At 33.8% G+C, this 27,911-nt stretch overlaps 2 protein-coding genes and 1 pseudogene across 4 annotated transcripts; 2 read left to right on the top strand and 1 right to left on the bottom strand.

Annotated features, from left to right (window-relative positions):
* The first annotated feature begins 1,473 nt into the window (after positions 1-1,473).
* On the top strand, positions 1,474-2,349 carry LOC118062245 (protein FANTASTIC FOUR 2). Its single transcript, XM_035075981.2, has one exon. It carries the CDS (start codon positions 1,474-1,476, stop codon positions 2,347-2,349), a length of 876 nt encoding a protein of 291 aa, XP_034931872.1.
* Positions 2,350-15,012: 12,663 nt separating this feature from the next.
* On the bottom strand, positions 15,013-20,794 carry LOC118062291 (mitochondrial Rho GTPase 2-like; annotated as a pseudogene).
* Positions 20,795-20,906: 112 nt separating this feature from the next.
* Positions 20,907-22,930, top strand: LOC118061700 (pentatricopeptide repeat-containing protein At4g02820, mitochondrial). 3 transcript variants are annotated; one of them, XM_035075234.2, is made up of 3 exons: positions 20,907-21,211; positions 21,336-22,601; positions 22,699-22,930. In XM_035075234.2, exons 1-2 carry the CDS (start codon positions 20,933-20,935, stop codon positions 22,596-22,598), a joined length of 1,542 nt encoding a protein of 513 aa, XP_034931125.1. In that variant the 5' UTR covers positions 20,907-20,932; the 3' UTR covers positions 22,599-22,601; positions 22,699-22,930. The 3 variants fall into 3 exon arrangements, with proteins under 3 accessions (XP_034931125.1, XP_034931124.1, XP_073265448.1); XM_035075233.2 differs by having other exon boundaries at positions 21,336-22,930; XM_073409347.1 differs by having other exon boundaries at positions 21,070-21,211; positions 21,328-22,930.
* Positions 22,931-27,911: the final 4,981 nt, after the last annotated feature.

Here is a 27,911-nt window from a genome sequence, read left to right as displayed (position 1 = left end):
AAGCCATTCAATTTACGAGAGAAAATACGAGAAAATATATGTATGAGCTTGAGATTTTTTCTTGCTTACTTGATCATATAAAGTGTTTACAGACATCAATTTATTTCAGAACATAAGAGAGTTGTACAATAATTAATCGGTGAAAAGGTTGGTTAACTCCGTCGATCATAGTATCTGTGCTCTGTTACTGGTGATTATTAATGTCGTGCTGGCAAGACATAACCTTCGCGAGGAAGGAGACACCTGTTTCCCATGAAATACGCGCGGTGCTGGAAAAACGATGGTATTTACGTTGTGCTACTGGTTACAAGTGTGATACTGACCCTGTCCTGTGTAAAAAGTGTGGACTTGCGAAGACTTTGCATATAAAACTTTGTGTATGGAAGCGGTGCACGGCACTGCATCCTGACATTTCAATCTAAAATATATTGCTGTGTGTTCAAATATGGTTTACAGAGCCCGTGAGGCGAGAAGAAATGGAAAAAAGATATGGAAGGAGGAGAGAGAATTTGGATAGGCAAGTCTAGCTATTAGTGACTAGAATCTCTCTGGGTCTCTGGGCTAGACCTAAGCCGCTACATAGAATTATGTAGCCATGAATGCCTATATGTTTTTTTTCTATACCATCACCGAACTACCTCTACCATTTTTCAGGTTAAGTTTCTTTTTTCAACGTGTATAAGACTGGAAAGTTGAATAATTAAAGGGTATAAAAGGGTTTTTTATTTTTGTATTTTTTTGATATAAAAAATAAATTTTAAAAATAAAAAAATATCATTTTAATACTAAAAATATTTTAAAAAATAACTATAATCATATTTTTAAATACCTTCCAAAAGCTACTGATGGAATTTGAAAGAGCATTTATAAAAACACACTACTGCCAATGTTTTTTTTTAACTAATAAATTCTTCCTTTTGTTTTCCTTACAAATCATATCCTTAGCAAATAGCAACTTAGCTGACTCAATATGATTCTCACTTTATTCGTTGATCTATTCACATGGATTATAATGAATTTATAATGAATAGTATAATAAGTCTGACTCACATGATAATTCTCATTGCTAGTCCATAAAAAAAAAAGAAAAAAAAAAGAGGAGAGAGGATTATTTATATTGTAAAAAAAGTTTAAACTATCGTCATGACCTCAATTCTTTCCAACTACTTTTAACTAGTGGTGCCGCCCTGCCGCTTTCTATCCTTCTATAAATTCATGCGCAGCTCCTTACATTTCCCTTTCATCTTCACTCCTAATTTCTTTCTCTCTTGTAATCTCTCCTCGAGCCCCATAGATCATCTCCAATCTCACCAAAACCGAAACGCGGGTTCTGTTTGAAAGCACCTCTTCGATCTCAAATTCATTCCCATAAACCTCCCAAATCCCACAATTTCAATAAGAAAACAAAAGCCTCCCCTGTTTCAGATCATTCATTTCCTCTGTTTTTTACCTTCCACATTTCTATTGTGAAAAATGTCCTCCTCAAGCTCCTGTCCAGGCCTCCAATCATGCCTAGAGCCGGTCTCCCTCGTAGAAACACGTGTTTTGAGGATCAAATTGGCTCCATCCAAATCCAATGATTCTCGCTCTTCAACAAGTGGCAAGCCTTTTGTCACTGACTCAGACAAAAATGCTGACATGGGCGGCTGGAGTTTCCTCCAGTCTATTGCTAACAATACCTCTCAGACCACCAAAGAGAACGACAAAGTCTACGTCCCTCCGAATTTTAAGCGCTCCTCTTCCATGCTCAACGAAAAGAGCCTGGAAATGTGTACCGAAAGCTTGGGGAGTGAAACAGGCAGCGAGATGAGTGAAAGCAGCGACGATATGGCTGTCCTTCCATTAGAAAATGTGAATTATGAGACTAGAGAAACACCAAAATCGCGTGAAGCAAGAAGAACGAGTCGAAGTGTTAGCTTCCCACCTCCTTTGAGCTCGATTAGTGGCTCCAACAATGTCCGAGTGATGCCTCACCGAGAAGGTGGAAGGCTAGTCCTGGAAGCAGTGACCATCTCTTCTTGCCATGCTTATTTACATGCAGAGAGAACCGATGGCCGGCTCCGGCTGCATTTGATGAATCACTGCTCTTCTAATAACTTTGACAGTGAAGAGGAAGAAGCAGAGTCTGGTGAGGAAATTGTAGTTGAAGAAGACGGTGATGATGATCAAAGTGGAGATGATGAAGCTGAGGGTGGTGATGGTATTTGGGGAGAGGAGTTGGAGGGAAGTAGTGTAAATACTGGGGGTGAAATGGGGATGGGGAACTTGGCTAGACCACGAAGGTGCAAGGAAGGTGGGAGCAGCAGCAAAAGCTTGCTTAACTGGGAGCCATTTTGGGTGGCTACTTGAAGCCTTTGTGCCTTGTCTCTCTATTAGTTTCTTTCATTATAAGTTTACTATATATCCTACCTCGTATTTAATTAACTTTCATCAGTGATTAATTACAAGTTTAGTCATCGAACTCCTTGGATTTTGTAAAATATGCTAATGGTAGTTATTGGAATTTATTAGTCTCTCTCCTCGGTCTCTTTATTTACCACCGTGGATCATTGATTCTCTTGTATTAAGTACATATAATATGCCCACTCTGTCTAAAACTACCCTTAAGAAGAGAAATTCAGCATTTAAGATTTGTCAACTGCCATAACCTTAAAAGCATATATAATCATCACCTTCCATGGCTCCAAAGCATAACCAGCTGGTTCCAACATAAATCTTGATCAGGACGTATGGCAGGGAAGCAATATTTCTGGACCATCTTGGGCGGGGAAGGAGAAATTTATGCTTCGAAAGGCCGGAGCATCGAGGCAATAAATTAAATGAACTTACCAAGTCATGCACGTAGGGATGATGGTCACTTTGCAATACACGCGGAGGAGAATCAAAAGATAAAAAGTTGTGTTAAAAAAAGAAGAGGAGGAATTAAGAGTGGCTTCTTGATGATTTATATAAATCAATCTTTGCTCGTTTTTCAATTGAAGTTTTTTCTCTCTTCCTTGTATGAAATGTTAATGTTGATAGTGGCATTCTGGTAGTTTGGATGCTCCAACGGTAAACAGATTGCAAGTTGAGGTGTACGGATAGAGTACGAATGCCCAGTAACTTTCAACAAGACCTAGGTCCCAGTGAAGATAGCAACATGGACCTCGCCTCAGCACGCACATGATCATCCATGTGTCTTTTTTCGCTTTGCTCAGATCCTAACATGCATGGATTGCTGTTTGCATCATCGATTTACACACTGGTTTCATGACTTTCCCCATATTTACAGCAACTTCTCTCCAAAATCAGACGTGCAGAAAAGGCTAGAACGGTCAATTCATAAGCGTATGGGGGTAACCTAACAAGAGCCGAAACTTTTTGAAGTTTCAAATGGATGGTTACATGGGCCAGGCGATTGAGAGAGAGGGTAGGATTCCTTAAAGGAGGAGGGCTAGAGGCTAGAGGCTAGAGGGCAGGAGCACTGTCCAGTCGTGGAGTTTGGGCATCCATACGTTAAGGTTCTTTCATGGGGTGTTGGGGTTAGTTCGGGGAATGGATAGCACATGCATCATTGCGTCTCAAACATCATGTGCTTTGAGAATCTTATAGATTTTTTGTGTTTAAGCACATATTCTCCCACCATATTATGTCATAGAAACAGAAAAAAAAAAAAAACAAATATCCCAAGCATCTTCTGTTCGAACAGCATGCCGCCCCTTTTTCATGATCACATGAAGTATTTTGTCTAAAGAGATGCTCGTATACGAGAAAATTAAATTAGAGTTTAAATTACCCTCACGTAGTTATACTTTGCATCTTTATTGTTCTTTTCTTACCACCAAACTTAACCATTCTCGTTTTAAGAGACGAAGAAATATCAATGTACTTATGAAAATGATGTTTGTGTTAGAAACAAATGTATGATAAAAATCCAGATGAAACAAAACAGCACTGAAATGAGTGGTGGTGAGTCTTGGCTGATATTCTCGATATCGACCGCGATGCAAAGCGACATGGAATTTTTTTTTTTTTTTTTGTATTGGTAAGTTAGTAAGTTTGCCATTTCTTACAGTTCCATATATATATATATATATATATATATATATATATATATATATATATATATATATATATATATATATATATATATAATGCGTGTAAAATGAATACTCACGGTGCCTGACATGTATCTTTGGAGGTGGATTGCAAGTTGCGTTGATGGGTTCAGGAGAGTCCTTTAGCATGCCATGTGACAGAAAAGAGAGAGAGAGAGATGGACAATCATATCAAGGAAGATTGAAAGAGGTTCAGCTTCCATATAATTTGTTCAAAGAAAAAAAGAAGCATATGCATAAATTACTAGTGTATATATGCCCTAGAATTATTAATATAACATGATCAGTTCTTGGTATTGAAGATCAGTTGAGTTAGATTCTCTTGAAAAGATTATGGAATTTTGTGGGAGGTGAAGTAACTTCATAATTCTTATTGGATTGTTACATCTTAATGGCTCAATTAATATATTAAATCCAGATTCTGTTCGAAATACTTAATTAAATTATAGATAATAAATCCTTTATTTTTTATTTGTTTATCTATTCCACAAATGATATATATATATCATCATTATTATTATTATAAAATATACTAAAGAGCTACATAATTTACTCTTTTCTTACACCCAGAGACCCTATATTATGATTCCATTACAATATTTAAACTGACTTTTTTGTTAGATAGCCTTTCATGTTCTTTTCTTTTTTTCATTTATTTTTTTAAATATAATTATAAAGTTATCTCTAAAGACTAAAATGATAGTTTAAAAAATGTCCACTTATGCCATACATTTTTTTCACCCATTCATAATTTGTTTTACTCTGTATATAATTTAAGTCATTAAAATTATTTTTCTTTAAATTAATATTTTTTTTATGTTTTTAGATAATTTTGATGCGTTAATATCAAAAAATAATTTTTAAAAAATAAAAAAAAATTATTTTGATCCATTTTCAAAACCTAAATTTGTCTGCCTCAATGGAATTATTATACAATCGAATTAATTCTAGATTCTCCCAGCAGATATACAGGCAAGACTTCTAAGAAGCAAATCCCTCGATCGATTTTGTTCTCATTATTCGATCTTATAATCTTGTTTGCACCTTTTGTTTTCCTTGCATGCCAAGATTTCTCCAACAGTACCAGTAAGGATGTGTGGATTAATGCAAGTATTAGCCTCTTCACTACCCATAATTTTCCGTGGTCGATATATATAATGATCGATACACATGCAACTTGGTATATATACGAGAAACCCAATTATAATTGTTTTCTCTATTGATTACAACGGTATAACTATAGAGTTAAACTCAAGTAATGAAATGCACGTATGCTTTGTGATGAGCTTACATAAAAATGAAATGGAAAGCTAGTCATCGATCGATCCACCAACAAACAAGAGAAATTAGTAGTCTTTTCAATAGAATTCATGAAACCCCACCACTCTGCCCACCCAACCATGCATGGACACAATAAGCACCACAAACCCTACCAAGCGAAGATACAAAACTTGCCATCCTGTTCTCCATTTTCTGTGATTTAAGCTCCAAGCTCTTCAACGTGCTGACTCATTCTTCGTTAAATCCAATCTGCAAAGCTAAGTTCTGGCTGTCCTTGTCCATATAATATATGTGCATGGCATGCCATTAGCTACACCTGCAATTGGCACCACATAAATATATATCATTTATACACGACAAATAGTATTGAGGAGGGCCGCACCTATTCGAACCTCATACAAGAAAACATGGCTGGTGGTCGACGACCTTGTCATATGCCAACCAGGAAGGTTGGATTTATCTTTTTTCTTTTTTTTTTTTTTTTTTTTGTGGCATTCAAATCGTGCATGCTACCCATTTCGAACAAGTCCTACGTGTTCAAGTGGATTGTTCTCCACACATGCGTATATGTATCTGATTCTGAGTGGAACTTTCCTTTTCATTCCATTTATCAGTATGCAATGCTTTATATATAGTTGTTGGACATCCACGCCATCAATCTACCCAGTCTCTGATCATCTTTCATCAACCCGCCATTCAATCTTGATTTTCATAGGGCAATTAACAAATCATGATTTTGACTGAGAACTTGACTGCCTCAGCAAATTCGAATATGTTTAAGATATGTATGGCCCAAAATAAAATGCGAAATACAATACTGTTCCTCGTTAAAAAAAGGAGACCAATTAATAAATAAGTTAAAATAAGATGAGGTTACATTGTTTAATTTCCCAAAAGAAAACGAAAAAAAGCATCCAATCTCTAATTATATACAATGAAAGAAGCTAGTTTTAAAATTTAAAATTAATTTTTTATATTTTTAGATCATTTTGATGTGTTGATGTTAAAAATTAGTTTTTTAAAATTAAAATCATATTATTTTAATATATTTTTTAGTCAAAAAAACATTACCATACTATAACTATGTATTTGGACTTTATAATATATAGTAATTAATTTTTAATTAAATAAATGGAATAATTAAGAAAAGAAGGGAACATTTGCAATCGATGATCTTTCAGAAAAAGAAGAAATAAAGGAAGGGAAAAAAATTGAAGAAAACAGGGACCATAAAACAGACAAAACACATTAACATGGCCCATGGACACGCTTGGTTTTCGACCAAAACCTATGCGGAGTTCATTGGTGCTTATCTTTTCAACGTCACGTTTTGGTGTTGGCGGTTTTGAAGACGTTGCCAAACAGGACCGATCAAATCTTAACTTGTTGACCTTCCACGGTGAAGCCCAAATATATCAAATTTAGAACACCAATACTTGTTCATAATTGTCAGACTTATCCAGGATTTATTATTTTTTTTAAAAAAACCTTGAATAGCTGAGTTGTTGGGTAAAACGTGCGGATCACTGGGTTAATTAATATCAATTATTTTTATTAAAATAATAATAATAATATTTTTTTTATATAAAATATTGACCCAAATGTATTTCATCTAGAATAATTAAATCATTAAAAATTTAATTGGTTGGATTCATTTGAGATATTAGATATTTAGTCTGATTTAGTTAAGAATTTGGCCTAGACAAGCTCTAATATGAATGCATTACTAATCATTATCAAATATGAGTTGTCTCAAAGAAAATGTTTGGAATCTTTATTCCGCAATTTCAAGTTTTTTATTTTTATAATTGCACCTTCGAAGATCTATTGAATATTTAATAGCGTGTTTGTTTTTTTATTTAAATATTTTTTTAGAAAATTTTTAATTTTTTTGTTACTTCAAAGTAATTTTTTATTATGATTTTATATTATTTTAATGAGGTGGTGTCAAGAATAAATTTTAAAAAATTAAAAAAAATATATTTTTATGCATTTCCAAGCTAAAAAAACACTTTAAAAAAACAACCACTACTATAATCTTCAAACACTACCTTAAAAAACACAATATTTTGAGTTGGTTAACTCATTATAGAGCTTATTTGTTTTTACGTTTCAAAAGCGCTTTTAAAAAAAATTATATTTTTTAATTTTTGTGTTTTTAGATTATTTTGATATACTGATATTAAAAATAAATTTTAAAAAGTAAAAATATATTTTAATGCATCTTTAAATAAAAATTTTTAAAAAGTAATCATTAAACCAATACCAAACATACTTATATATAATGTGTCTGGCTAACTTCTAACATGTTTGAGAATGTGGTTGCGGTTGTTTTTCAAAGTGCTTTTCATACTAAAATTCATATCAAAACGATATATTTTTTATTTTTTAAAAATTATTTTTTGAGAGATCAGTAATCAAAACATTCCAAAACAAACAAAAAAAAATAATTTTTAATAAAAAAAAATTTAAAATTTTTAAAAACACGTATTAACCAGCATTCTCAAACTACCTTTACCCATCGTCCACCATGAATTTCCCGTAGAAATAAAGTTTGCTTAAAATATTAAAAAAAGAAAAAAAGAAACAGAAGCTCAATCAAAATCGAGGAATTACTGGAAACCCTGGGAATCCATGTGGACAAGGCTTATCCTGGGTGTGTGATACAGTCTCCTAGAGGCGCGTGTAGATAACTAGCAACATTTCATTTCATTTCATGGAAAATAATTGAGGGAAAATTAAAAGTCATGCTATGAGGTAGGGGTGGACCAAATTCTGGGCTTTTTTCCTGTGATGGCTGACAAATTAGAGATCACAGAGGATCCATGAAAGTATCCAATCAGGGCCCACAACTCACAAACCTTGAGAGATTCTGTAATCTAGTCTCCCTGTTCGGTATCTTCAGATTTCTTGTCATCTCTCGTTTTCCCTTTCCGTTTTCTTTTTTCTTTTTGGGAACTGGTCATCTCTCAATCATACATGACCCCCAAGTCTCGGCTCGCTGAGGCCTGAAGAAATCCAGAAAGACATGCTTCTTCATATGAGGATGTCGTCTTCACCTGCCGTTCCAAGAAGAAAAAAGGAAAAAGAAAAAGGAAAAAGAGGATGTCTTCATTGGCTGTGGGCCACTAGCAAGACTTGGGTTGAGTGGGGCCAGGTATCAATCATGGTGGGGGATTCCCAGCCGTCCATGTTTCCCACCTGCTTAGCAAGCTACAGGTTATCCTTTGGTAGATGGTTAAAACTTTTGGAAACATGCATTCCATGTTCATGGTTGGCTAACATAAGCACTCATTTATCGTTGATACGGACTAAAACCTTTTGATTTATTGGATCATGCAAATACAATTTGTTTATCTCAAGTAAAAAAAACATATGAAATTTTGATGCTCACTTTTATAATTAATCTCCACCCATTTTTATAACAAATGCTTATTTTTATAATTATTCTCCATCACAGTCGACTAACAATATTTAGTATAATTAGTCTTCATTCAATACAATATACTATATTCTTTATAGTTAGTTTCTGTCCAATCAACCGTCTATATTTAATATAATTAGTCTTCATCCAAACAACCAATTATATTTTATATAACTTTTCATAATTCATTTTAAAACCCGTTGCACATATATAAAGAGATTTTTCACAAAAACATTTCTCAAAATAAAATGTAAATGTGATGGACATTACCTAACAGTCTGTATAATACTCCCTCAACCATAGTTCAACCTTCATATCTTTCCTAATATTCAAGGAAACGTCTAGAATTAGTACCCAAATCAATCATATTATTCATACTTATTAAAATGCATCATCATTCTTTTTACTAAACACATTAATCAAGATCCCAAACATGAAATCATTCGAGTTACAAACTTATCATCAAATTCAGGCATACAATATCATTTAACCACCCAAGACTTACACAAGACTACAAATTTTCATATTTATATTTTTCTATATTTAACCAGCATAGTCAAATTAACCGCTTCATTCTATATAGATTATCATCAAAATTTAACACCACATCATCATCATCATCATACTAATCAATCTAAGCATAATAAAATTATCTAGTTACATAATTCCATAACTTTTCATATTTTTATTTTCCATGTTTAACCCACAAAAGTAATATCAATTGAATTATTCCACATTAATTACCATAAAAATTAAACTCATTATCATAATCCTACCAATCATTTCAAGCATAATGACATTATCTAAAATACCAAACTAACACAATCCCACCACTCTATATTTAACCAACATAATCAATTTTAACCAATTTTATTTCACATTAATTACAATCAAATTGAACCACATTATCATCATTAATTCCATTCAATTAAGCATATAATACATTATGTAGAACACCAATCTTACACAATTTATTCAAATTTCCAAATTCCCCTAAAATATCAAATCATGGCCGGCTATTTAGGTTTTAATTTTCTAAAATTAGTTTTCAATCTCTCCCTTTTGATCTATACACGTGTCTTCACAATCCCTAATTGCTATAAATGAATACAATTTAACATTTCCATTAAAATCTACATAAAACCTAACAATTCAAAATTAGGAATTTTCATCCCCCCATCCAAAACCGATAAAAAAAGTGTAATGTATTTAAAAAAAAAGCCTCTCGCCACAACTAACTTATCTAATCTTGTGGGCCCATTTCAACAATTCAAAATTCCTCCTATTTCTCCTTCAATTTGCACTCTCTTATATATATATATAATATATATATATAATATATATATATATATCTCGATTTATTTCCACATAATGTGTCTCAAGGGCATAATTAGGTTTTGCTTTGCAGGGGCCCGGCGGCATCCACAAAATTTAGAAAAAAATCTCAATTTTGACCATTAAATGTTTCAATTTGCCCAGCACTTGCCTAAATTGCAGGAAGTGAAGAGCATATTATCATATATCTATCAAGTCATGGTCAGATTCTGTCTCTTACGAATATACAATGGAAATGTGTGTAATGTGAAGACAAATATATTTGATATGATGCACGCATGGAGTAAACAGTCAAAAGCACGCCATGCCCATATATCAAGCAAAACATAAGGCTGAGACAATGGTGCAGATAGCGGATCGATGTTTTTTTTTTTGGATCAATGTTGTTCTTGGGAGATGATGGATCGCCATCAGTGAAATGAGAGATCTTCTTTAACTCTTTCTTTGTCAAGTTGATTTACCAGAATCCAACCCTTTCACATCATCCGCTTCTCATTTTCACGAGATGCTCAGTCGATTTCACGCATCTCTTAATTAAAGGAGATCTTCCCTTTGCCCTAGCTGATACCTCTGCTCTCTTTCACTCATCAAAACCTGACTTTCCCTACCAGCATTGATCATATTATTGAAGACGAACACGTTTTAAAGATCCGTATCAGCTGCATGAATCTGCACCCATATCTCCAAAGTGACTGCGCTATGCTGCTACCATGAATGGTGCTCATGAAGTGTTCAATCAATGAACACAACCAAACACTGTGCGCCAAGAAAAGCAGGTCTATGGTGACTACTGAAATAATTATTGTTGTCAAATAGCTAGCCGCATGGTTGATAAGCTCGTTTGGTAGGTTCACCCAAAATTTCTAAGATTTAAAGATCTTATGGGGTTGAGTTTTTAGTTGAAATAAACAAGTTCTAAAAATGGATGAATCGACACTGGGGAAGAAAAACATGCTAGCGTTTTAATAAAATATTCATCTAGATTTTAGTAACCTATATTTTTTTTTTGGGCAGTCTTGGTTTCGAGTCGAGTATGAAAACTATTTCTAGTGTTTGTTTGACAGCCATTTTACCTACTCTATGAAACAACCATCTACAGGTTTTTTTTTTCCCTACGCAGAAGAGAAGATGCCATTAGTTAGTGAAGAGGCTCATCTCTATCTATATTAAAACTCATTAACTTGTTAAGAGGGCTATTAAAAACAGAATAATACTTCAATTTTCTGAAAAATTGGAAAAAACTGGAACTTTCTATTTAAATGCAGTATTTCTCCCTCTGGAAAACTGAAGAACTACTTTTCTAGTTTTCAAATTTATATTGAGTTGGGAAACACACTTTAGAGGTTTTTCATAGTTTTTTCAAACACAAGTTTTTCTATTTAAACTTGTATATATTTGTTATAAATTTAATATTTATTATAAATCTAATTATTATTTTGTGAGTTAATAGTATAACATTTTTTTATGATAATTTTTTAATTTAAATGAAATAAAATATATTCTAAAATCGGCCCCCTGCTTTCATGCTTCAGGCCAATACCAATATAATTTCAAATTCAGATGAATGTCTATAAATGGCCATAAAATTATAAAATGAAGATTTATTCCTACAAATTGTGATTTCAAGTTCATATTTGGATGCAATTTATTTAATTTTAATAGCAATGACTAACATTTAATCTGTAATTTTTTATTTTTATTTTTATTTTTATTATTAATGATGCTATTACCGTTAAAATTGTAAGGGTTGTTAGATGATGGCAAATGATAGAAAATTTACGGTAAACAAGTCCCATCAAGGAAACAAATATGGAAAACAACAAGTGGCGAGCAAAGGGACTGTCTCCTACAAAAATAGCCCGAGGAGGATTCAAGAGTCCTTGCCCCTAAGTACCCCATCCGACGTGATCATCGCTATATCACTTTGTCCAATCAAGTTTCTTTTTCCATGGAGAGGGAAAAAAACAGTTCTTTGATTATGGATTTATGGCAAGAAATTAGTGCTCGAAAGTGCTGGCAGAGGCTCCATTATACCCATTGTTATGCACATGACGAAATATTTAAATGGATTTCATGGGGTGAAAAGGTTGCCTTCGCCATGCTCAAGAACACGATTCGGCCGGAGGAGAAATGAGTTTGGCGTTGATGAATCGCTTAACAATGGTGTGGTCTTAATCCAAAGACAGTTCCAAAAATAAGGAGCTTTATAAGATTCCATTTTCTATGGAGAGAGGAGACATAGATTCATATGAGTTATGAGATGGAGAATTCAATTCCCAAAAGTGAGTATTAGGACATTGGATTTCAGTTCATTTATAATAATTTTACTTAGAAAGACTATGTAATTATTAAATAAAATATATAGATAATCTATAAATAATCCAAATTTTTTGTATTGGGGTGAATGACTTAAAATTATGGCTATAAATACAAAGTACAAAGTAATCAGTAATTTCCTTCCTCTTAAAATGGTGAAAGAGACATTATAAAAAACCCTTAAATCATCAAATAAAATATCTATATTGAATTTTTTCTTTGAAGATTCAAAAAGTCAAATTACACATCTTTATAGCACTCACTGGTAAGGTAACCAATTCAATCAAAACATATGCGCCTGCAATTTCCAATCATGACCGTACAACCACTCAACCTCTAACATCCACATGAAAAAAAGAGAACCAAGTAACATTCTCTATATATCTAAAATTGACAAATTGGATATATACCAAGTCTGGATAAGATTTAACTTGGATTTACAAATAAAAAATATTGGGAGATACAAATAATCCCCAAGAATGGACCATTAAAAACTGTTTAAGAAAGTTATTAGGTATTACTGATCACTTATGGGCCATACTCATCTTGAGGTGATTGGTTTTTCAGATTTGGATTTAATTGATTATATAGAACATGAAAGCCTACTTCAAAATACATTTTTCAAGAGTGTTACTTAATGATTACTTTTTCTTTCAATCACCCAATAATTATAACAATTCATAGCATTGAAATATTAGACTTTATCAATAAAAACAATAAGAAAGTTGCAATAACCAAGAAAAATACTTTAATACCGATATCTAAATTAATCAATGTCAATTTAATAGTAAATTCACTTTCATATGAAGCAAACGTTACATTATGCATAAGAACTTATTCAATTCTTCTAATAAATAAACTAATAAAAATCAACAAATAATCAATAATAAAATTTATTCACTTGAGAGCCTAAAACACCAATTCAACCTTTAATATTTATTTATTAATTTTATTCCCCATTAAATCATTATAAAAAAAAAATATAACCGGTGGACGCAAGTCAGTTTACTTATATAAATAATTACAATAGTAAAGAATATAAAGTGTTTACGACCACACAGTAATAATTACAACTAAAACTACCTTTTCATTTCAGATTTTAATTGTTTATAACTACTTTAAGCAATTCATTTCAACCCTCTCCCACTGAATCAAGTTTACCTGTGTGGCTGGGGGCAAAGGCCCGCCATACCCTCAGTCCGGTTTAGACCACAAACCGTGGCTTCTTAAACACAACCATTACCGGGAAGAACGGAAAGGTGTGCCTGAAAAGGTGATTTTCTTATATACAATATAACACAAACTGAGACGCGCGCACATAGATACAGATTATAAAGAGAGAGAGGTTTGATAGGCCACCACGGCAAAAGGAGACGGTCCACAAGTCGTGTAGTCTTCAACAATGTTCCCAAAAGCCATAAATCCTAGCAATGAACTAAGAGAAAGAATTGACAGAGGAATTAGCAAATTATAGATAGAAAAAAAAATCAGAACATGAATTAGAAGGTTATTGCAGTGTGGTTGAAGAATTGGATGTTTTATAATACACGGGTTCTACCATGAGCTTCAAATTGAAAAGCTTGGAAAAGCCTTCCTTCAAGTTTCAAAGCCCAAGCAAATAGCAGGAAGTTATGATTGGTCAAAATCATATGAACTACCTAGGAGAATTTTTTCTCCTTCCACTGTAGGCATGTAAAGCTGCCCAATTCCAGCACAGCAAAAAGCCAGCGCCAACTGCACATTAAAACACAGTTGGAAGACCAATTCATGCAGACATGGGTTAGCATGATACGAGTGTCGGGTTGTGTTCATGCCATCAAGTGTAGTGAGTTTTCCTTTCTCCCCAGTGGAAGGGGTGGGAAAGCATAACCTGACATAAACAGGAGAGAAGTTGAATTGACAAAGCTGTGGAACTTGCTTGCGTTTCCTCCTGCCACAGTTTTCCAGGAAATGTTCAATGAGGGTGTTCGGCGACTTAAGAATCCCTGCAGAAAACATTATTCATATCTCCCGAGCTTTGAGCTGATAGGAATAGAAGCCCCTATTCCGCTCTTGGCAAACCTGAAAGACGAATTTGGAACTATCACCAAAGCATTAGCTTAAAAATAATAACAAGTGACGGGCAATGTGCATGTGAAGTTGCTAGGATTTTACTTTTGGTACGCTAAAGTTTCGGAAATTGGGCATGCCAAGATGAGGTTTCATGACAGAATGTATACCTTACTGATTTTTGGCACCACCTCATTGGATGTGGATCCAAGTCATCCTTAGCAGCATATAATGAACAAGGCACCCCCATAACCACTTTTCTTCTCCATGCTAGCAACCTCTACAAGAAGTTCATTTGACCTTTTCCATGGAATATTCCATATCCGAACTGGCCAATAAGGAATTATTTATTTGGTCATGCATGATATCTGATATTTTAAAGAGAGGAAATTAAACGAGTATAAGAGAAACTATTACAATAGTATATTTCCCTTGAGATAATGCCATTCAACACAACTTTAAAAGGATATGTGCAGTGGAAACTCCCTAGAGGGCACGTGCATTTTGGTGGAGGATGGAGCAGAGCAATAGTTAGAAGAATTTGGTAAAATGAAGATAACATGCACCAATCAGAGTCATATTATTGAGACAGACACAATACATGGTCATAAAAGAGATCATCTACCAGCTAATGGACCACCAATAAATACAAGGGAGTCAAACTTGCCTTGCTAAAAATCACCAGTCAGATTTACCTGTCATAAACAAATACAGCAACATCAGAGGACGACAGAGATTCTTTATTGGATAGAAATTTTTTCACTCCGTCTTCTGGCATCTCTCGTAAAATAAGAGTCTTCTTATTCCCCTGCAAGGACAACTGCATGACCATATAGCTTATGTCTATGATACTTTGATGAAGATGACCCGGTACATTCCTTAATATCAGATCATAAATACACATTGAAACATAATTTGCATTCATGTTTTGAAAAAGACCTGTTTAGAATGCTATTCTATAGAACTAACCACCCAACAGAGTGCTACCCATACGTACCCCAAGCCGGTCAACAACATTCACTGCATAGCGCTCACCAGCTGTCAGTTCATGACTTTCCGAGAATGGCCTGTGTTGGAATTGGCGGCAGAAAATTACTATTGCTTAGTAGAAAGCAGAACTAAAAAAATAAAACAACTGGAAACAAAACTAGGTTCTCCTTGAATGACTCAGAGAAGTTAACAGATGAAATTATCTGGAGCATATTGGCTACAATGGACATGACATAGGTTCGAGACAATACCTTCCTAAGAATGAATTCAACAGAGTGGACTTTCCAGCATTTTTAGGGCCAAAAACTAAGCAGTGGAAAACATTTCTTTCTGTTTGTTGCTTCTTACGATCAACGGATCTTCTCCGAGTAACATGAAGTGCTGAAGCAGGATTTCCTCCATATCCAATGTATAGCAAATTAGCCAAACTACCTCGTGGATCCAGCATGGTCATAAGAGCCCACTGCAAACAATGTTCAATATAAATAAATTTGACAGATAGCACAAGAAGATTTAAAGTAATGGACTTAAAAGTGACGAGATAAAAAATGGATGTAGACAAATATTTATAAAGAAGTCTTCCATTTTGTAGAGAAAATGAGGATATTCTTCCCCAAAAACACAGAAAAGAGATAAGAAAAGTAGAGAAAGACACAGAAAGAGATAAACAGTAACCGCAGGTCAAATTTTTAGTTCGAGGAAACAATATAGAAGATACGCAATTATAGCAAAACAACTCTGAAGCAGTATTTAAAGATAGGCCTCTCCCAGACAAATTGGAGAAGCACCAACCAAGCTTCCATCATAATAAGATAGCCAGAGTAGAAGATTCATCTGAATAAGGACTCCATAACTTTCACAGAATACTGGCACCAAGTGTTTTACCAAGTTATAAGCATATCATCACCACGGGTTCATTTAATAGTATCTTTTGTAAGACTCCAAAAACATCCATTATTTTTTCATGTTTAAGAGGACTTTTCAGAAGGCTGATGTCAGATGTTTCCACGCATCATGCCTTCACCACCATCAAACAACAAAAGGAATAGAATCGGGGCATGTGGCAAGAAAAGTAAATTCTTTAAGGTGGCCAGAGAAAGCTGTTGTCACATAGTATAACATGTTGGAATGCGTTAAAGCCACCAAGAATGAGCAGGAACTAGATAAAGAGTAGTTAGCACTGCAAACCTCAGATAGAAAACCCTTCAGAGTTAAATTTCCCTGTGTGGTTCTCTCCTGCAGCATCCTTTAAGGAGCCTCAACCCCAAGGACTGAAATATAGAAATGAATAAACATTTACAAGTACTATGTAAACAGAAGAAACCTCAATGACAGCAATTTGCAAGACCCTAGGAAACTTGAAAAAAAAAAAGCAGATTGGAAAACGGATAATATTTAGTCCTTGCTTCCAATGCAGATGCAGTCAAAAGAAAATAACTTCCAACAGAAACTGAGAGGAAATGTAGCTATGCCTAATACCCTCAATGCTATATCCTAGATAATTGTTGGCAATGCTGTGAAGCGATACAGAGAAAAAACAATGTTCTTCTTGTATTTGCAGTTGTCATTCAAAAACAAATTACTGTATTTGCAATCAAAGCTTCCCTTTGACAGAAAAAACAATAAATTTGAGGTCTTGCAGTAGCAGCTGCAACAGGAAAGAGATGACAAGCCAATTTTTCATATCTTCATGCTTGCTTCTCATCATCCTAATATCATAGGTTCCTCCTCATAATTAACAAGATTCAAAGTCCTCCAGAGATTAGACAATCAGGAAGCAGCCCTTATGCAGCATTGCAAAACTACCTTTAAAGAAACAAGAAATGGACGTGCCAAACCTGCTTTGCTTGTTACCAGTTTTCAACCATTGATCAATAGAATTTTGTTTCGATATTCTATCTACAGGAAGCATACCTTAAAATATTTTTTGACATAACAATGAAATATTCCCAAACTCTTAGGAAGGAGGAAAAATACATGCCTAGAAAAATATCCTATATTTTGTTTTATTTTTGTAGAATTTAGAATTGGATCAAATATCTACTCATTAACCGAATCCAGAATAGAAGGAAAACTGCAAGATGTAGTAAATCTGCAGCTATGCTTGTTCATTTTATGATTTTGTTCTGAGATATAAATGTTTATTGCTCTTTGCATTGAAGTGGCATTTTCATGAGCTTTCTATTTTGTAACATTCAGATAAATTTAAATACGAAAAATTTGGCTCTTTCATTCCAATCCTTGAACATATGGTTTTATCATTTAGAGTTTATATGGAGTTCAGCTTTGCATGATTTTTTGCGTTAGAGGCAAAAAATAGTTGAAATAAGCTAACTTGTGTATATATATATAGTACTTGCAGAGATAGGTGGGGCACTCTATTGTTTTAGTGTTGGGTAAATGCTCATGCATAGTACAGGACAATATGTGAATTTCTGCCCCACGTCCTACCATCACCTTGTCCAATCCCATGGACAAGCATCAGAAGTATTTTTTTTCCATACCATCCCTCCCCTTTATAGTTAGAGCCAAAAACACCCTAGTCCTATTCTTGTCTGGATAAGTCCAGTCCTGTCTTGAAATAAAACTAGGCTGCATACTGTTTTCGAAGCAGGTTCAAATTGTCTAAATTTAGACCCACATGAAGCATGGGGATGCAAGGTTTTATTTTGTTCAAACTCCCATTATAAACTGATGACGTGTAAGTTTAAAATGAGAAACATGTATTCTTTCATCATCACATATGATGTGTAAGCAGTAGAATTAGATGCATGGAATTTGTGGATTTATTACTCGTATCATTTTTCACCCAACAGATACCAATGCACCCAAGAAAATATAACAGTGAACAAACACTGGCAAATTATAGAAAAGAAAATCAGGGAACAAAAGCAAATAACAAGACTTACTTTTCTGGAGCAGTTGAAAATAGCTCATCAAGCTGAGTAGGCTTTAAGGCTCCATACTATTAATAGTAAAGATTGAAACATTAGAAATTCTTTTGGAGGTAAATTACATGTGAACGGAAAAAGAAAACAAACTTCCAGGAAGTGGCGATCAATAATCTGGTAACAGTTAATACATACATTATTGGTATCAAACAATCGGAACACCCGACGAACAAACTCTACAGCTTCAATTGTCAACTCTATACTCTGCATGATGACAGAACAAACTCTACAAGAATTAATAAGAGCCAACACCAGACAAGCAGTCAATAATGACATATCAGTCACACACACCACCTGATCAGGAGCATGCTTTGATGGAGCTGGAAGAAAATCATCTCTGAGTTTTAAATCATTGCCGTAGCCAAATTTTCTCAAAACAGCCCAAGTAGTTTCAAGGCGCCCTTTATCTATGAAAAGAGAATGGAGAAACAGGAACCCTTCAAGGGTAAGCCCCAGGTCGTTGACCCCTTCTTTCTTCTTTTCTTGCACAACTCTTCTCACACCCACTATTTCAGCAGGCTGCAGTGGAGCGTCAAAACATTTAACCTGGTTACCATTATTGCACATGTCAGAATCCCCAGCAACAGAATTGAAAAGTAGTTTTGGGCTTCTTAAAGGGTACCCTGCCTAGCATTAGAGGGGTTTTCAAAGAAGTTACTCTAATTGATATTCAGTGGATTGGGGTCCCTCAATTTCTTAATTTCTGGTTCCTTTTTACTAGAAGGAAATCGTATTCTCCGTTTTGGATTATCATTCTCATTATTTTTAATAATATAGTTTGCCATTATGAGAAAAGTGGATATTTAATAATTTTTATTGTTTGTTGTAATATTCAATTTTGTCCATGAAGAATGTAAAAGAGTAGAAAAGGGGGAAACCTGAAAATCATCTCAAACTCTGGCATCATTGAGTGCACCATCCATGTCACTATCACATAGAGTAAATATCCTTCTCAATGCCCTTATACATCGGGTTTGCAAAGCTTGAGTGTCTTGATCAAACAAAGGTGCTGTTGGATGAAGTACAGCTTTTTGAGCATAATAGAAAACGTCAGGGACCTACATATAGTTAACTTTGGTTCTTAAGTTCTAACCTTTTATACTGCTACCATGTGAGTTTCAACGCAGAAAATAATAAGGTTAATGTTCTAATAAAGCATGACAACACCTCTATATGAACCAAAAAGTTCTGCCTTCCAACACAAAAGGCTCAAAAATTTGGAAGCCTGGTCATCAAAACAGAACTAGTTGCAGGAAAAAATCCCTTAGTTCTTTATCCTTTTCTACTTTTATAGCTCTCGACATCACTACCAACTTTCCGTTCTCTTACAACATTTTACAATTCATCATAACAAAACGAAACAAAACAGAAGAGCGCTCTATGCATGTCTCAATAAATTCTTAGATGTAATTGTTTGCTATGAAATTCAATTGCCTCTATCCAGAGAATAAATACCTGCATGAGGGTAACAGCAGAGCACTCTATACAGGTCTCAATCTCCCTATACTGTTGCATGATTGGTCCCATAACCGGCTCGAGGCTAATCGGCTGGTTCTCATCTCTCAAATCTGCTTTGCAACCCACCACTATCACGGTACTTCACCTAAAACAAAAAAAAAACAAAGTAACATTACATTCACCAGCTAATAACCTACATTATAATTACAAAAATTGTAAATAAGAAAACAGAAAAAGAAAAGAAAAGAAACCTCTAATCGACGAAATTCCTGAAGCCAAAAACTACTCAAACGAGTAAGCGTCAACGGAAAATCACACGCGTTAAGTTAATATAATAACATCAGCTCGCTTATCAATTCTTCATTTAGCTTTCTCTACTCTCCAAGCTTTAACAAATTCAAGCAAACTAACTTTTAACTAACATTAAAAATACGTATACAATGCGTATGTGTGTATAAAATACAGAAATGCTTACCTTGCAGAAGTGTCGATGATAGTCATAGGAACGCGATCGGGGAAGAAATCGGCAGGGAGGCGAGTGGGTGGAAGCACGGGAGATAGGTTTTCCGGGAAAGATTCGGTGGCTGCCGCCGCAATCAAACTCGATTTTCCTGTTCCACGGTCTCCGACGACTACGATTCTCACGCCGGTCTTTCCGCCGGCGGCAGCAGAATTCCCGTCTGGCATTGAATCTTTTTAATAATAAAAAAAATAGAGAGCGCGACTGCAAAACGAGGGAATCAAGAAATTAAAAAAGAATAACACGATGGGAGAGCCTGCTATTTATATTTAGTAATTTATTTTTTTAATTCATTTTGTGAGTGGGCACCAAGCTTGGCCACCGAGTTCGTTGGAGATTTGAGATTTTCAAAGTTATCTCGCGCGTCTAGTGAAGCTAGAAGCCTAGAACTAGCTTTGTTTTCTTTCTTGGGCTTTATTGTTTAGGGCTCAATCAATTAAAGCCTCATATAGGCCCATGAATTTTGTTTAAATATCCAGCCCAGTTTTAAACCTCGGCCTGCATTTTGGAAATGTTGGTGCGGAACGTGCGGGGAACCCTTGCAGCCGCCGCGCGGCAGTTCTCGGCTGCAGCAGTGACGGAGAAGGGTATTGTTAGCGGAGGAGAAGGGAAAAAGAGTGGTGGTGGAGACACGCTTGGAAGGAGGCTGTTTAGTTTGGTGTATGGAAAACGGAGTGCAGTAATAACAATAAGGAAATGGAAGGAAGAGGGACACAATGTCCGAAAGTACGAGCTGAACCGGATTGTTAGAGAGCTCCGTAAGCTGAAGCGGTACAAGCACGCCCTCGAGGTCAGAATCAGATTGATTGTCTTTGCTTTAGTTTTTAGAACTGTTTGTTTTAATTTGGGAGGCTGCTGTTAATCTTAGAGTGCTTTTGTTGTGATTTTTACCTGATTAGTTATTAGATATGTAGGTATGTGAATGGATGACAAAGCAGTCCGATATAAAGCTTGTACCGGGTGATTATGCTGTTCATTTGGACTTGATTGCGAAAATTCGTGGTCTAAATAGTGCAGAGAAGTTCTTTGAAGATATTCCTGATAAAATGAGGGATTATCAAGCATGTTCAGCTCTTCTCCATGTTTATGTCCAGAACAAATCGATCTCCAAAGCGGAGGCTTTGATGGAGAAAATGTCTGAATGTGGGTTCTTGAAGAATGCTCTTCCTTACAACCATATGCTATCAGTGTATGTTGCAAATGGGCAGTTGGAAAAGGTCGCGGAGATCATTCAAGAGTTGAAGAAAAAGACTTCACCCGATGTTGTTACTTATAATATGTGGTTAACTGCGTGTGCCTCGCAAAACGATGTGGAAACAGCAGAGAAAGTCTTTATGGAGCTGAAGAAGTCAAAATTAGATCCAGATTGGGTAACGTATAGTACCTTAACCAACTTGTATATCAAAAGGGAATGCCTTGAAAAAGCAGCGTATACTCTGAAGGAAGTGGAGAAGAGAGCTTCAAAGAAAAATCGAGTCACCTACTCCTCTCTTCTCAGTTTGCATGCGAACATGAAGGATAAGGACGGGCTACATCGAACCTGGAATAAGATGAAGTCGGTGTTTAATAAAATGAATGATGCTGAATATAATTGTATGATATCTTCACTTGTTAAACTTGGGGAGTTTGGAGGAGCAGAGAATCTCTACAATGAGTGGGAATCAGTTTCTGCAACTCGAGATTCTAGGGTTTCAAACATAGTTCTTGCTAGTTATATCAATAGAAATCAGATGGAAGACGCTGAAAATTTTTGCCAGCGCATGGTGCAAAAGGGCATCACTCCCTGCTATACTACCTGGGAGCTTCTTACTTGTGGTCACCTGAAAACGGAGCAGATGGAAAAGGTTTTAGAGAATTTTAAGAAAGCCTTATGTAGTGTAAGGAAATGGACTCCTGATAAAAGGTTGATTGGAGATATATTCAAGAATCTGGAGGAGCGGGGCGACATTGAAGGAGCAGAGAAACTACTGGTTATACTTCGGGATGCTGGCCATGTGAGTACCGTGATATATAATTCTCTTCTACGAACCTATGCGAAAGCAGGTAAGATGCCAGTTATAATTGAGGAGCGTATGCAGAAGGATAATGTGGAGTTAGATGACGAAACACATAAGCTCATACAGACAACTAGCACCATGTGTGTGAGTGAAGTTTCAAGTTTGCCTATTCTGAAATAAACGGTATACTCTCTCATCTAAATTCAGCATTAGTAACCTGTGATATTCTGCTATTCAGTTTGGGCTCCTGATAATTTGCATTTGAATTTAATTTTGATAGTCCGCATTTCCCATGGTGCATCAGAGTTCCTTGAAATCCTTTTGGATGGAATAAAGGGCCATGGTTGGTCATCTCCTCCACTCTTATATCCTGGTCTTCCCCACACCGCCTTATTCATTAGGGTTCTACCAATAGATAGTTATTATTCAAGTGGACAATTACTGAATACATCACTAGGCACTAGTAATGACTCTGTTTAAGCATTAATCTCATATTCTGTGTTTTTCTTCCATTTTTTTATCTGTATCTCTGTAATGGAATTTGTCATGGTTATGCCCTTGATTGACCGCCTTATTCAATAAGGTCTGTCCAATAGACAGTTGGTCGGAGTTGATGGGGAGTATTCTTATATTCAACCAGATTAAAACAGAGTTAGTGAACTTTTGAACTGAATTAAGGGCAGAGAGGATCGGGTTGTGCATGGCCGTGGATCCTTGCAGGCTGTTTTATAAACAATGACATTGATGAATAGGGAGAGAGATTGGGGTTGAATAGCCATTTGAAGTGGATTAGTTCCGGTTTAGTTTAGCGTAACATCATAGCAAGTGGTTGGATAATCGAAACATTCGTTCAGTGGTTGGGAAAATATCCTAATAGGAAGCCATAATTCTCTTCAGAAAATACAGTTTCCAGTAAAAAAGTTGCCCCACTACTACAAACTATAAACTATACGGGGAAAGACATTTTTTATGCGTGCTGTCTGTGTTTGATAATGTCGTGTATATCTGGCTCTTAAAAATTTTGAAATCTTTTTTATATTTATTTAAAATAAAAAAAAATTATGTTACCAAATTGTTTTAATATACTAATTTCAAAAATAATTTTTTTTAAAAATAAAAAAAATTATTTTAAATATATTTTTAAATAAAAAAGTATTTTAAACTGTTATTGCAATAATAATCTCAAATAGACCATAATGAATACTAGATTTTTTTTCCCACCCCACCTGCAAGGTGGGTCAATTTGTTTTTTAAAAAAATGATGGTAATGAGTGAACTTGAATTTATGTTAATTCATGATTTGGGATAAAAGATTAAAAAATATATATATTGAAAGATAAGGTTTAATAGCTTAAAGTTAAAGAATGAAAGAAAAAAAATTTGAAATTAAATTGATTACTTTTTAAAACCAGTAATTTTGATTATGAGATCAAGATGATTATACAAAAGATTAAAAAAAAAAATTGAATAAATTTTTTAAATTTAAAAGGAAAACAAATAGTAATTAATATAATAAGAATAAAACAATAAGGACTAAATTTAGCATAAACACTAATGAAAGAAAATAATGAGGGATTTAATAATAAAAAAAAGGGATAAAAAAAAAAAGCAATTAAAAAATGATAACCAAAATTAAAAAAATAAAATGAAATAAAAATGTTGAAGAATAAAATTAAAAAAGTACAAAAACCAAATTAAGAAAAGATAACAAAATCTGAAAAAAGAAGAAGGAAATGAAATAAAAAACCATGAAAATGATAAAAAAAAAAAATCAAAAATCAAGAGAATAAGTAATTACTCTATGCAATAAATATGTAAAAATAAAATTCTATCCTTAATTGTGTGTTCATTTTTTTGGACATTGAATGGCTTATTAGTTGTTTTATTATGGATTGTACTGTGCACAATCCACAATAAAATACTGATGAGTTTTAGTTTTATTTATAATGCTAAAAGTTATTAACTAGTTTAACCCAATATGAAGATAATATGTTTAATTCTTGGATATTAAGTAAGGTTTAAGAAAAAATAAAAGGTGTAACTAAAGTTCTGTTCACCAACATCCATGCTACGGTAGATTACAACAAAACAACAAAACACATTTTTTTTTCTATTCTGGTTCTTTGGTTTTTTTCAATTTGATTCCTTTTTTTTTTTTATTGGCTCCTTTAAAGTTGTATTTATTTGGAATTTGACTTTGCTATTTGTTTTGGATGCCTAGCTTATGGAGTCTTAGGGTATCAAATAAAAGAAGAAAAATAAAATCTCCTCGTGGATTCCTAGTTTAGATCTATCAAATGAAATTTTGTTGATTAAAATGATTAAAGCTACGTGGATTGAATGTGAAATATAGACAAATATACAACCTTTTTTTATTTAAATAATCAAGGCTGAATTGCATGGTCATGTAAAAGTTCAACCTTGATTTTTTCTGATCACTCAATTTCTTGTTTTTTCTTTCAATTTAATCCTTTTAAATTTAGTTTATTTAGGATTCGACTTAACATTTTTTTTGAGTGCTTATAAAAGGAGATCTTGTGGCATCGAGGAAAAATTCGAACATGCGTTCAATGCTTGGTTTTGTAAAATTATGTTCAATTGCATTGGTATAAAACAATTAAGGATTGAGGGACCAAATTTAAAAATAAAAATAAATAAAATAAGGAGTATGGTAAAAATTAAAGACAAAGGCACACACACGTATTAGCGTGTGAAGAAAGTTGTTACACTCTAGTGGTGTATACGACTTCCTCTAGTATTGAACCAACACCTTCCTTGGTGTCTCTAGACACATCTCAACAAACACATTTTGATGATGTTGCGTGTGTTGGTGTTGCAGGTGCGTGGCGGTAGATTTTCCTTTTTTTATCCTCTCTCTTTTCTCTATCCTCTCCTTCTTTTTTACTTCATTCTAAGGGTTTTGTTATTTTATTTTCATGTCAAATATGGTCCTTATAATTTTTTTTTTTGTTATTTGTTTTGTTTTAAATCTTTTTTATTGATTTTTGGTTTTCAATTCCATCCCTTATTGTTGGGTTGATTGAGAATTGAACTTCATGATTATTTTCAACTTGTCTTCTATAAGGTGATCCCAGCCTCACCACCATAGTTATGGGTTCAAAAAGTTAGCTTGTGTTGACTTTAGTCTTTGTTTAGATCCTTTTTTAAAATTAATTTTTTTTTAATCTCATCTTTTAACATATGGTTAGTTGGGGATGAGGCTTCATTTTTTTTTTCTCTTTCTTTTCTATAGGTTGTCTTGATTTCAAGACCTAATTTACAAGTTTGGTGAGTTAATATAAGTTGGCCTCAGGTTTTTTTTAATTGATTTTTTTTTAGTTTCACCTTTCAGCATTGAGTGAGTTTGGGCATTGAATAACTTCATAATTCTTTTCAATATGCTTTTTATAATGTTATTTTGATCTCGCGATCCAAGTTGCTAGTTTGGAAAGTTAGCTCAAGTTTACTTCGGTTATTTTTTAATGTTATTTTTTAATTATTTTTCTTCTAAATTTCATTGTTTAACGTTTGGTAGATTGAAAATTGAGTTTCATGATTTTTTTTTTAATTTGCCTTATATTAAGTTTTCATGTTCTCATGAATTGGACTACAAGTAAGCTAACTCGTTTTTTTTTTTTCTTTTTTTAATTATTTCATCTTTCAATGATGGGTTAAGTGAGAGAAGGGCTTTATAATTGTTTTTTTGTTTGCTTTTTATAAGATATTCTCGTTCTCGTGACTCGAGTCATAAGTTTAGTTAGTTGGTAATTGAGCTTTGTGATTTTATTTATTTATTTTCTATTAGATAATCCTCGTTTCGTAGTTTATTGGCTTAACTTGAATTAACTTAAATTGTTTTTTTTTTTTTTTTCATTTTTCTTTTGAAATTGTTTCCTTTTTATTTTTGTCCTTTAGCAATGGGTTGCTTGGGAGTTGGACTTCAATTTTTTTTTTATTATTATTATTTTGCTTTCTTTAGGGTATTCTCATTCTCCTGACTGAGGTCGAGTGTTTAGTTGATTGAGAATTACGCTTTGTTATGTTTTTATTTGCTTTTGGTTTTTGTGACCCGAGTGAAGGGTTTGTCAAGGTGATTCAGATTTGTTTTCTTTTAAAATTATTTCTTTTATGATTTCATCTTTCAATAATAGATTGGTTGAGACCTTCACGATTTGATTGCTATAAGGTGACATAATTCTCATAACTTAAATTGTAGGTTTATTCAAGTTATATATATATATATATATATATATATATATATATATATATATATATATATATAATTGGCCTTCCTAATTGTTTGACTTTGCATTCTATGACATCATCACTTTCTTATGATCTTATTTGCAATATTTTTAAGTTAATTGGTGTTTGGTATAGATTTATTTAATATGTCGTTGTCTTAATATTTTTTTAAATTTTTTGTCTAATATGTTATTATTTCATTATTGCAAAAGAGTGTTGTCCTATAAAAAATTGATTTTTATTTCATAATTGATTGCTAACAAACATGCTAGCTATATCTTTATATATATATATATATATAATTTAACCCGTTACACGGGATAAATATCTAGTTTATAAGTATCTAGTTATAGTCTAAGTGGCAAACCCTCTCCCTCTATTAGGAAAAATAATGGTTTTGACGTCTAATTATATATATCATATGCAGCTGAAAACTGAGTAGGAATGCAAATCCGACCATGAAAAAATTAGTCAACGAAAAAAATCCACTTCCGCCAAAGACGGCAGACAAATCTCCAAACAACTCGAGAAGAAGAACAAGTAGTTCACCAGTATCGTATGCTTTAGATTATCAAAGTAGATCAGAATAGAAGCCCGAATTTTACAAGTCAAAACATGAAAATTAAAAAGAGTCATCTATAGATTAATTCTTTACTCATTTAGGCTTTTGACACGTGTATGATATCCTCTGTGGGGCACTCTTACCTAAACCAAACAAAACATTTCATGACGCTGGAGTTTCGTGTGATGGTATTGGTTGTTAAGAAGAACAGCTACCAGCTCCAACATGCTAGGCTACTCTTTTGGGATAATTTGTCACCATGTAATAATCTGTTCAACTGATCACCGAATTATATATGTATAGAGTATTTAGCTACTAGTACCACGTTGCGTGTGGAGATGTCGTGTAATCACCAACCAATTAATGTATCAAAACCAAAATGATCATAAATTGAAAAACAGGTTTGTTTCTGTTTGGGAATACAGTCGCATTACCTCAAATTTCAAGAAAAATATTTGGTAAAAAATTGTTTTTTTATAAATATTTTTAGATTATTTTAATATACTGATATTAAAAATAATTTTTAAAAAAATAAAAAAAATATTATTTTATATATTTCTAAACTAAAAATACTTAGAATCGCAATCACTACTACGATTCCAAACAAACCCTTTAATGATAATGGGATAGTGAGTTTTACAACAGGTGTACTTAGGAGTGCGTTCGAACTATGTTTTCAAAAAAGT

Source organism: Populus alba, chromosome 5 (assembly GCF_005239225.2).
Source record: "Populus alba chromosome 5, ASM523922v2, whole genome shotgun sequence".
NCBI lineage: Eukaryota > Viridiplantae > Streptophyta > Magnoliopsida > Malpighiales > Salicaceae > Populus > Populus alba.
The sequence above is the reverse complement of the archived record's forward strand: the minus strand, read 5'-3'. Positions and strand labels throughout refer to the sequence as shown.